At 39.6% G+C, this 12,050-nt stretch overlaps 1 protein-coding gene across 2 annotated transcripts in view; it reads right to left on the reverse strand.

Annotated features, from left to right (window-relative positions):
• CAB39L (calcium binding protein 39 like) overlaps positions 1-12,050 on the reverse strand; it is a 103,171-nt gene that overhangs the window by 54,415 nt on the left and 36,706 nt on the right. For both annotated transcript variants that reach the window (XM_078360214.1, XM_035297878.3), the window contains exon 4: positions 2,911-3,029. In XM_078360214.1, the coding sequence (XP_078216340.1) occupies positions 2,911-3,029 (119 nt within the window). The remainder of the gene's footprint in view (positions 1-2,910; positions 3,030-12,050) is intronic.

The following is a 12,050-nucleotide window of genomic DNA, read 5'->3' on the forward strand; positions in this document are numbered from 1 at the left end:
GGATCACGAGGTCAAGAGATCAAGACTATCCTTGCTAACACAATGAAACCCCGTGTCTACTAAAAATACAAAAAATTAGATGGGCATGGCAGCACGTGGCTGTAGTCCTAGCTACTTAGGAGGTTGAGGCAAGAGAATCGCTTGAACCCAGGAGGTGGAGGTTGCAGTGAGCTGACATTGCGCCACTGTACTCCAGCCTGCGTAACAGAGCAAGACCCCATCTCAAAAGAAAAAAAAAAGAAAGAAGGAAAAAGAAAAAAAAAAGAAAATGGTAGCAGGTCAAACAGATTATGGTTACGACTGTTCCAGTTAAAGCTTCTTGTTGTCTACCCCGTCCTCAGGAACATCAACAATTCCCTCCCCCTTCACTTTGTAGGGGCCTCGAATCTTCTTAAAGGTATGTTAATGGAAAGGAACATGGGATTTAGTGTCAGATCTGGATGGAAAACTAGGGTCTGTCATGTATTAGCTGTATAACCTTGAGCAACATCTTTTCTCTCTCTGAGTTTCAGTTTCCTCATCTGTAAAATGGTAAAAATTAATACGTAGTCCTCATAGTGTTTGGAAAGTAAATAATATAACATAAGTAAAGATATTACAATAGCTGGTACATAGCAAACAATGAGTAAATGGTTTATACAAAACAGGATGTGAAGGAATAGTTAAAAGTTTGGGCTGAAAAACAGAATAATCACTGTAACAGAGAATTAAAACCAGAGGTGTAGTCCCCCAAGTGTCAATAGTGATTTCTTTTGGAGAGATTATGAGATGCACTTTCTTTTTATATGGTACATTTCTAAAATGTTTGCATTTTTAAATAATAACCATGCATTACCTTTGAATTGGAAGGGAATAAAAATGTTTTCAAATACCCATTCTCTTCATTCTCAGTATCTCCATTAAAGTTCTGTTGTTAATCTCTTCCCTAGACTCTACCAAGCTGGAATCTCAGTCTCCCACCTCGAAGCCATTTGCTACATTGCCACCAGAACTCCTCGTGTCTAGTCCCTGGATGATTCCATGTTGCTTATAGAATGACATTCAAATTTCCTAGTAGGACTTGGAAAGCTCTTCATAAACTAGTCTCAGTCTTTGCAGCTTCATACCGCACCCTTTCCTCTGACTCACACAGAGCTCTCATCACACCAGAATTCTTGTCAGTCTCCAAACACATAAAATCTCTTATATACTCTCACCTTCCTTTGGGCTGAAATGGCAATGAAAAAAGTGATCTTAGATAGCACATGCTGAAGATGACAGAACCCCGATGACCCAGAAATCTTCTCTGCACTATTATGTGAGAAGTATACTTATCTTGTTGTGCGGCCACTTCACTTTGGGATCTATGTGTTACAGAGGCTTCGCATACCCTAACTAATACATGATACAAGAATATTTCCCTTTCCAGAACTGAAAGAAACAATTCTCCACTAAAACAATTATTTTGTACCCAAAACCAAAATCATCATAGCATATTCCTTTGCTCACTAAGGAATAGTAACTACACAATCATAATAATCTAAATGTGATTATTAAAATTTAAAATTATGATAAAATTTATTAAAAGGAAAAGGGAAAGGAAATAGAATGGTGGCAGTAAAAAGACTATCATTTAGTTTATCTTGTCAAAGATACTGCTTAAAATTGATAAATGAAAAATTAGTATAAGTCCATTATTTGTAACACATAAGTAAATATATCATGAATACAATGATGAACAAATAAAAAAGGTGAAAATAGTTGTCTTTGGGTAGTAGGTCTGAAAAATGGAGAAGAGGCAAAGAGGCTGGGCATGGTGGCTCCCAGTTATAATCCTAGCACTTTGGGAGGCAGAGGCGGGTGGATCACTTGAAGTCAGGAGTTCAAGACCAGCTTGGCCAAAAGTGAAACCCTGTCTCTACTAAAAATATAAAAATTAGCCATGTGTGGTGGTGGGTGCCCATAATCCCAGCTACCCAGAGGCTGAGGCAGGAGAATTGCTTGAATCTGGGAGGTGGAGGTTGCAGTGAGCCAAGGTCATGCCACTGTACTCCAGCCTGGGCAACAGAATGAGACTCCATGTCAAAAAAAAAAAAAAAAAAAAAAAGTGAAGAACTGCTACATATTGATATATCTGATTTTTAAACTATGTATTATTTCAATACACTTAAATATTTTAAAATGTACAAGAGAGAAACTTAACATCAGTAAGACGGACTAGGTATGAAACAGCAAAATTGAAAACAGCAATACAATAAAATAAAAAGACTTGCTGATTTGAGATGGTGGAGTAGAAAGACAGACGAAGGGAAGATGGTCTGCTGTCCTCAAGCCTTGCTACACCCAGATCTTCAGTCTTTATGATTCAGAGTAGCCCCCAAATGCCCAAGAAGCATATACAAAGAAGTATACATAAAAATAATAATCAGGGATTCTATTAGCTAGCTGGACTTTGGTCTTATGGCTTCCCTATAGACTCATATACATTCTCCTTGGCAGATGCTAGCTACTGGAAAAACTCTCATACCTGTATTTGAGTTCCCAGAACCAGAATGTGTATATGGGTGCATGTGTGTGTAGTGAGGGCATTCAGTCTAATACAGCAGGAAAAGGGTAAGTGGGCAGCTAGGAATAGGGCAGATAGGGAAGCACCAGCAATACTGTAATAGGAAGACACAGAGATAGCAGAAATATGGAGGAAAGAAAGACAGTAAGTAAAAACATAACATTTAGAAACTAAGGTGCAAAGAAAGGATTTTGCTGCAGCCTAAGTAATCACAGAGACAGATCTGGAGGGCTGACCTCATGTATGACAAATACCTTTACTGCACTTCCAAAGGGAACTGATCCTATCTCAAATGAGACTAATGCTATGTACTTTTAACAACGATTATAAACTCAGCCCTACTTGAAAGGAAGTCATGTACCTACCCTTTGAGGAGCATAAACAGGATATGAGGATGAGCACTAATATACTCCACAGTAGGACTCCGAGTGCCTATCTGTCTTCTCAGGATGTTGTTAAATATCTGGGTCACATCTTTTTTTCCCTGTTAAAGAAACAAGCAGCAATTAAATTTTACACTCTAAATGGATGAACTGTAGAATATATACATACATACACACACACCAAGAGAAATGATACCATCCTTTCTAAAACATTAACATACTTTTCCCATATACTCCTAACAAGCTGTGCTTGCAAACACAGTCTACAAAATGGATGCAGCTCCTTGCAACAGGATTTGTGCTGAGGGAAATTTGACCAACTGGAAGTCTATTTCCCACAGGGCAAAGAAGGATATAAAGTGAATATGACAGAACTGAATTTTTTGTTTTTTCACAGCCTACCTTTATTCAAGAAAAAAATTATGATTAACATTTTTAAACCTTCATGAATAGGCAAGGAAAACAGATGAAGAAAATAAGATTTTAGTTTAATGTAGGTTAGAATCAAATTCCTTTTTCTTAGATCTACTTCCTTTTTTTTCCTTCACATTATCACTTCATTCACTATTCTTCACTCTAGTGCCTTGACTTAAAAAAAAAGTGGTTTTCCATTAGGTAGAAATATTTGATCTAGGTGATAATAACAAATATATTTAGCCTAGAGGAATAGAAGACACCACCGAATCAGTGAGACAGAGGAACTAGATACGCAATCATGAACAGGGCTTCTTAGAGTCCTCATGGACAAGACCTGCACTTTCATATACCTTACAATCTGTCTAGCCTGGTTTTCCAATAGAAAGCTTGGACTGGACCTGAGTATGTTATATGAAAAATAAGTACAAGAATTACTGATACCGTTTGATTCTGTGTCCTCACCCAAATCTCATCTCAAATTGTAATCCCTATAATCCCTGTGTGTGGAGCGCAGGACCTGGTGGGAGATGATTGGATCATGGGGGCAGTTTCCTCCATGATGTTCTCCTAACAGTGAATGAGTTCTCTTGGGAGCTGGTGGTTTTATAAGGGGCTCTTTCCCCTTTGCTCATTCACTCTTCTTTCTCCTGCTTTCATGTGAAGAAGGTCTGTGCCTGCTTTCCCTTCTGCCATGATTGTAAATTTCCTGGGCCTCCCTAGCACTGTGGAACTGTGAGTCAATTAAACCACTTTACTTTAAAAACTACCCAGTCTCAGATATTTCCTTATAGCCATGTGAGAACATACTAATACAATGACATTGCATTCTCAATCAGTATGGCCCTAGTTCTGACCTTCATCTCTCAATTGAACTATGAAAGAGCTTACTTCAGTTACTGTCTCCACTTTTTTTTTTTAATTGCATTTTAGGTTTTCGGGTACATGTGAAGAACATGCAAGATTGTTGCTTAGGTACACACGTGGCAGTGTGATTTGCTGCCTTCCTCCCCATCACCTGTATCTGGCATTTCTCCCCATGCTATCTCTCCCCAACTCCCCACCCTCCGCGGTCCCTCCCCTATTTTCCCCCAACAGACCCCAGTGTGTAGTGCTCCCCTCCCTGTGTCCATGTGTTCTCATTGTTCAACACCCGCTTATGAGTGAGAACATGCGGTGTCTGATTTTCTGCTCTTGTGTCAGTTTGCTGAGAATGATGGTTTCCAGGTTCATCCATGTCCCTACAAAGGACACAAACTCATCGTTTTTGATGGCTGCATAATATTCCATGGTGTATATGTGCCACATTTTCCCTGTCCAGTCTGTCATCGATGGGCATCTGGGTTGGTTCCAGGTCTTTGCTATTGTAAACTGTGCTGCAATGAACATTCGTGTGCATGTGTCCTTATAGTAGAACGATTATAATCCTTTGGATATATACCCAGTAATGGGATTGCTGGGTCAAATGGAATTTCTATTTCTAGGTCTTTGAGGAATCGCCATACTGTCTTCCACAATGGTTGAACTAATTTACACTCCCACCAACACTGTAAAAGTGTTCCTATTTCTCCACATCCTCTCCAGCATCTGTTGTCTCCAGATTTTTTAATGATCGCCATTCTAACTGGCGTGAGATGCTACCTCAATGTAGTTTTGATTTGCATCTCTCTGATGACCAGTGATGATGAGCATTTTTTCATATGTTTGTTGGCCTCATGTATGTCTTCTTTTGTAAAGTGTCTGTTCATATCCTTTGCCCACTTTGGAATGGGCTTGTTTGTTTTTTTCTTGTAAATCTGTTTCAGCTCTTTGTAATTTCTGGATGTCAGCCCTTTCTCAGATGGGTAAACTGCAAAAATTTTTTCCCATTCTTTTGGTTGCTGATTCACTCTAATGACTGTTTCTTTTGCCGTGCAGAAACTGTGGAGTTTGATTAGGTCTCATTTGTCTATTTTGGCTTTTGTTGCCAATGCTTTGGTGTTTTGGTCATGAAGTCCTTGCCTACTCTTATGTCCTGAATGGTTTTGCCTAGATTTTCTTCTAGGGTTTTTATGGCGTTAGGTCTTATGTTTAAGTCTTTAATCCATCTGGAGTTAATTTTAGTTTAAGGTATCAGGAAGGGGTCCAGTTTCTGCTTTCTGCACATGGCTAGCAAGTTTTCCCAATATCATTTATTAAACAGGGAATCCCTTCCCTGTTGCTTGTTTTTGTCAGGTTTGTCAAAGATCAGATAGTTGTAGATGTGTTGTGGTGCCTCTGAGGCCTCTGTTCTGTTCCATTGGTCTATATCTCTGTTTTGGTACCAGTACCATGCTGTTTTGATTACTGTAGACTTGTAGAATAGTTTGAAGTCTGGTAGTGTGATGCCTCCCGCTTTGTTCTTTTTGCTTAGAATTGACTTGGCTATGTGTGCTCTCTTTTGGTTCCATATGAAGTTTAAGGTGGTTTTTTCCAGTTCTGTGAAGAAGGTCATTGGTAACTTGATGGGGATAGCATTGAATCTGTAAATTACTTTGGGCAGTATGGTCATTTTCACGATATTGATTCTTCCTAACCATGAACATGGAATATTTCTCCATCTGTTTGTGTCCTCTCTTATTTCGTTGAGCTGTGGTTTGTAGTTCTCCTTGAAGAGGTCCTTTACCTTACTTGTCAGTTGTATTCCTAGGTATTTTATTCTCTTTGTAGCAATTGTGAATGGCAGTTCATTCTTGATTTGGCTCTCTTTAAGTCTGTTATTGGTGTATAGGAATGCTTGTGATTTTTGCACATTGATTTTGTATCCTGAGACTTTGCTGAAGTTGCTTATCAGTTTCAGGAGATTTTGGGCTGAGATGATGGGGTCTTCTAGATATACAATCATGTCATCTGCAAATAGAGACAATTTGACTCCCTCCTTTCCTATTTGAATACCCTTTATTTCTTTTTCTTGCCTGATTGCTCTGGCTAGAACTTCCAGTACTTTATTGAATAGGAGTGGTGAGAGAGGGCATCCTTGTCTAGTGCCAGATTTCAAATGGAATACTGTCTCCACTTCTAAGCATCCTCACTCTGCAGAGTAAGCTAGCTAGAAATGCAAATCTGATCATGCCATCTCTTTCCTTAAATTCTTCAATGTCTCCCTTTTGCTTAGAAAAAGGTTCAATACTTTCAAAGACTTGACAGTGGCCAACTTTTCCAGTCTCATCAGCTAACTATCATTTCCAATTCCTACATCAAGTTCTATTAGTATCAAATTGCTATACCACATATACACAACATTTTATGCTTCTATACCTTTGTTGATTCTCTTCCTTTTTTCATGAACTCTGTCATTCTTTAAGATTCAGTTTAGGAGTATTCTCCCCTGGGATGAGTGCCCATCTCTGTAGTACAACCATGTCCTTTGCTATATCAGTCAGTACTTCCTCTTCCCCATGAACTCCACCTCTACCTCCACAGAAGCAAATACTTATTGAGTGCTTACTCTGTGCCAGACACTTATGCTAAGAGTTTTACAGGTATTATCCAATTTTCACAACAACCTTGTTTTTTTAAATTTCATATTCTTTTTGTTAATTTTTTCCTGGCATGCATACAACAAACTTATGCATATTATAAACAAGAAATTAAGAAATTATATGTTTTATAAATATGTACAAATATTAATATGTATATAAATATATTATAAATAAGGAAATTAAGGATTTGTGAGATTGCCTAGATCTCACCATCCTGTCAAATGGTCATACATATCTACAAGCACTAACATCATCCAAGAAAACATGACCTCAACAATTGAACTAAATAAGACACCAGGGACCAATCCTGGGAGAATAGACACATATGACCTTTCAGACAGAGAATTCAAAATCACTATTTTGAGGAAACTCAAAGAAATTCAAGATAACACAAAGAAGGAATTCAGAATTCTATCAGATACATTTAACAAAGAGATTGAAATAATTAAAAACAATTAGGTAGAAATTCTAGGGTTGAAAATACAATTGACATGCTGAAGAATGCATCAGAACCTCTTTATAACAGCACTGATCAAGCAGAAGAAAGAATTAGCGAGCTTGCAGACAGGCTATTTGAAAATAAGCAATTAGAGGAGACAAAAGAAAAAAGAATAAAAACAGTGAAGAATGTCTATGAGATCTAGGAAATAGTCTAAAAAGGGCAATTCTAGGACTTACTGACCTTAAAGAGGTGGTAGAAAAAGAGATAAGAATAGAAAATTTTCTCTAAGAGATAATATCAGAGAACTTCCCAAACCTAGAGAAAGACATGAATATTCAAGGATAAGAAGGTTATAGAACACCAAGCAGATTTAAACCAAAGAATACTACCTCAAAGCATTTAGTAATCAAACTCCCAATGTAAAAAAAAAAAAAAAAAATCCTAACAGAAGCAGGTGAGGCTGGGCGTGGAGGCTCAAGTCTGTAATCCCAGCACTTTGGGAGGCCGAGGCGGTGGATCACGAGGTCAAGAGATCGAGACCATCCTGGTCAACATGGTGAAACCCTGTCTCTACTAAAAATACAAAAAATTAGCTGAGCATGGTGGTGCGTGCCTGTAGTCCCAGCTACTCAGGAGGCTGAGCCAGGAGAATTGCCTGAACCCAGGAGGTGGAGGTTGCAGTGAGCCGAGATCATGCCATTGCACTCCAGCCTGGGTAACAAGAGTGAAACTCTGTCTCAAAAAAAAAAAAAAAAAAAAAAAAAAAAGAAGCAGGTGAAAAGAAAAAAATAACATACAATGTAGCTGCAATACATCTGGCAGCAGACTTTTCAGTGGAAACCTTATAGCTAGTAGACAGTGGAATGACATATTTAATGTGCTAAAGGAAAAAATCTTTACACTAGAATAGTATATTTGGCAAAAATGCCCTCAGGTATGAAGAAGAATTAAAAACTTTCCCAGACAAACAAAAACTGAGGGATTTGATCAATACCAGACCCGTCCTACAAGAAATGCTAAGGGGAGTTCTTCAATCAGAAAGAAAAGGATATTAATGAGCAAGAAGAAATCATCTGAAGGTATAAAATCCACTGGAAATAGGAAATACACAGAAAAGCATAGAATAGTATAACACTGTAATAGTGGTGTGTAAATCATTGTTGTCTTAAGGAGAAAGCTAAATGATGAACCAATCAAAAATAATAACAGCTTTTCAAGACATAACCAGTACAATAAAATATAAAGAAAAACAACAAAAAGTTAAAAATCAGGGGGCAAAGTTAAGGTGTAGAGTTCTTATTAGTTTTGCTTTTGTGTGTTTCTTTATGTAATTAGTGTTGTCGTCAGTTTAAAATAATGGTTTCTAAGATAGTATATGCATGCCTCATGATAACCCCAAATTAAAAAGAAATACAATGAATACACAAAACATAAAAAAAAACAAGAAATTAAAGCATACCCCACAGAAAATCACCTTCACTAAAAGGAAGACAGGAAAGAAGAAAGAAAAGAAAACTAAAAAACAATCAGAAATCAAATAACAAAATGGCAGGAGTAAGCCCTTACTCGTCAATAATAACACTGCATGTAAACGGACTAAAGTCTGCATTCAAAAGACTTGGAGTGGCTACTTGGGAGGCTGAGGTGTGAGGATCACCTGAGCCCAGGAGGTAAAGGCTGCAGTGAGCTGTGACTGTGCTACTGCACTCCAGCCTGGATGACAGAGTAAGACCCTGTCTCAAAAAAAAAATAAATAAATAAATAAAATAAAGAAAGAAAAGAAAAGAAAAAGAAAAAAAAGACATAGAGAAGGTGAATGGATTAAAAAAACAAGACCCAAATGATCTGTTGCCTACAAGAAAAACACTTCACCTATGAAGATACACATGGACTGAAAATAAAGACATGGAAAAAGATATTCCATGCTAATGAAAACAAACAAAAAGAGCAGGAGTAGCTATACTTACATGAGACAAACAGATTTCAAGACAAAAACTGCAAGAAGAGACAAAGAAAGTCATTATGTAATAAATAAAGGGGTCAATTCAGCAAAAGTATATAACAATTGTAAATATATATGCACCAAACACTGGAGTACCCAGATATATAAAGCAAATATTATTAGAGCTAAAGTGAGAGATAGATCCCAATACAACAGTAGCAGATCTTAGATCTGGAACATGACAACTTTTACCACTATTATTCAACATAATATTAGAAGTCTTAGCCAGAGCAATCAAACAAGAGAATGAAATGAAGGGCATCCAAATTGGAAGAGAAGAAGTCAAATTATCCTTGATTGCAGATGATATGACCTTGAATTTGGAAAAAACTAAAGACTCCACAAAGTAACTATTAGAATAGATGAACAAATTCAATAAAGTTGCAGGATACAAAAATCAACATACAAAAATCAGTAGCATTTCTAGATGCTAACAGTGAACAATCTGAAAAAGAAACCAAAAAAGAAATCCCGTTTACAACAGCAACAAATAAAACACCTAGAAATTAACCAAAGAAGTAAAAAACTCCAAAATGAAAACTATATAAAAAAAAAACCGGGAGGGGACTCAAGATGGCGCTGTGAGAACAACCCAGGATTGGAGCCCGCGTTGAATCCGCAAACGGTGAGTCAGTGCTGCATTTCCAGACTGATCTTTGTTGCCCACAGAACGGGGAAACTCCCAAGTATAAAAAGACACGGGACGCCAGGCAGTAGGTCTGCCTGGCGAAGCCGGCAGCCGGGGTGGTGGCGGCCGGCCCTACCCAGCAATCCCCACAGGGCGCGCTTGTCCGGGTGCCTTGTTGAACCGGCAGCCTGAGACTTGAGAGGGCTGGACTTGAGACTGAACGAGACTTGCACAGTAGCCCAGCCCAGGGGATTGCAGGGACAGATCGTTTGGGATACCCAGTGGGAGGAACAAAACCGCGATTTCAAACTATCCCGGGCAGACTGTCTGAGACGCTCTGTGAGGGAGGGGCGTCCACCACTACCGAGGCAACCTGCCCCAACTGATATACACGCCCACTGCTGACGCAGCCAGCCGTTGCCGAGGCAACCCGCCCCAACTGAGATACACGCCCACTGCTGACGCAGCCAGCCGTTGCCGAGGCAACCCGTCCCTACTGAGATACACGCCCACTGCTGACGCAGCCTGCCGTTGCTGAGGCAACACGCTACAACGAAGAGACTCCGACGCAGGGCGTGGCGGAGACCACAGCAGAGCCGGCAGGAACAGCGCGAATCACACAACAGCAGGGCGGAGCCTCGGCAGCCAAACAGTGGCTAGTCTGCCTTCGAGCTGGGCAGGACACCTGATCGGACATCCAAAAATAAAGCCCAAACCCCTCAACACAGAGCATTTGAGAAAAAAAAAAGGGTTGTTTAATGAGCTGTGTTGCAGCAGAATCAAACATAGCAGCCTAACAGCCCTGAATGAACAACAGAGTGCACAGCTCAGCAATTAAACCCCTATAAAGTACAAACTGTCTCCTCAAGCAGCTGGCTGACCCCTCTATATCCAAAAGACTGTCATTAGGCAGGCATCATCCTGGGACAAAGAGAGCAGAAAAAGAAACTGGTAGCATCCCTCGCTGTGCCACGGCTACCAGAGGTGCACCCCAGACAAGCAGGGTCTGGAGCGGACCTCAACAGTCGTACAGCGAAGGGGCTAGACTGGTAGAAGGAAAACCAAGCAACAGAAATACTTCATCATCAATATCCTGGGTGTCCACTCAGAGACCCAAACGAAAAGTCAGCAACTACGCAGACGACCAGCGGACAAATCCACAAAGATGGGAAGAAACCAGCGCAAAAAGGAGGAAAACACCCGAAACCAGAACACATCGCCTCCTAGAAAGGACCAAAACTCCTCACCAGCAAGGGAACAAAGCTGGATGGAGAATGACTGTGACGAAATGACGGAATTAGACTTCAGAAGATGGATAATGAGAAACTTTTGTGAGCTAAAAGATCATGTATTAAATCAATGCAAAGAAACTAAGAACCTTGAAAAAAGATTTGAAAAAAGATTCGAGGAAATGATAACAAGAATGGATACCTTAGAGAGGAATATGAATGAATTAAAGGAGCTGAAAAACACAATACGAGAACTTCGCGAAGCAAACGCAAGTTTCAATAGCCGAATTGACCAAGCAGAAGAAAGAATATCTGAAGTCGAAGACCAACTCAATGAAATAAAACGAGAAACCAAGATCAGAGAAAAAAGCGCAAAGAGGAATGAACAAAGTCTCCAAGAAATGTGGGACTATGTGAAAAGACCTAACCTACGTTTGATAGGTGTACCAGAAGGGGACGAAGAGAATGAATCCAAGCTGGAAAATACTCTTCAGGACATCATCCAGGAAAATTTCCCCCACCTAGCAAGACAAGCCAACACTCAATTGCAGGAAATACAGAGAACACCACAAAGATATTCCGCAAGAAGAGCAACCCCAAGGCACATAATCGTCAGATTCAACAGGGTTGAAATAAAGGAGAGAATACTAAGGGCAGCCAGAGAGAAAGGTCGGGTCACCCACAAAGGGAAGCCCATCAGACTCACAGCAGATCTCTCGGCAGAAACACTACAAGCCAGAAGAGAGTGGGGGCCAATATTCAACATTCTTAAAGAAAAGAACTTTCAACCCAGAATTTCATATCCAGCCAAACTGAGCTTCAGAAGTGAAGGAAGAATAAAATCCTTTGCGAACAAGCAAGTACTCAGAGATTTTCTCACCACCAGGCCTGCTTTACAAGAGCTCCT

Source organism: Callithrix jacchus, chromosome 1, assembly GCF_049354715.1.
Source record: "Callithrix jacchus isolate 240 chromosome 1, calJac240_pri, whole genome shotgun sequence".
NCBI lineage: Eukaryota > Metazoa > Chordata > Mammalia > Primates > Cebidae > Callithrix > Callithrix jacchus.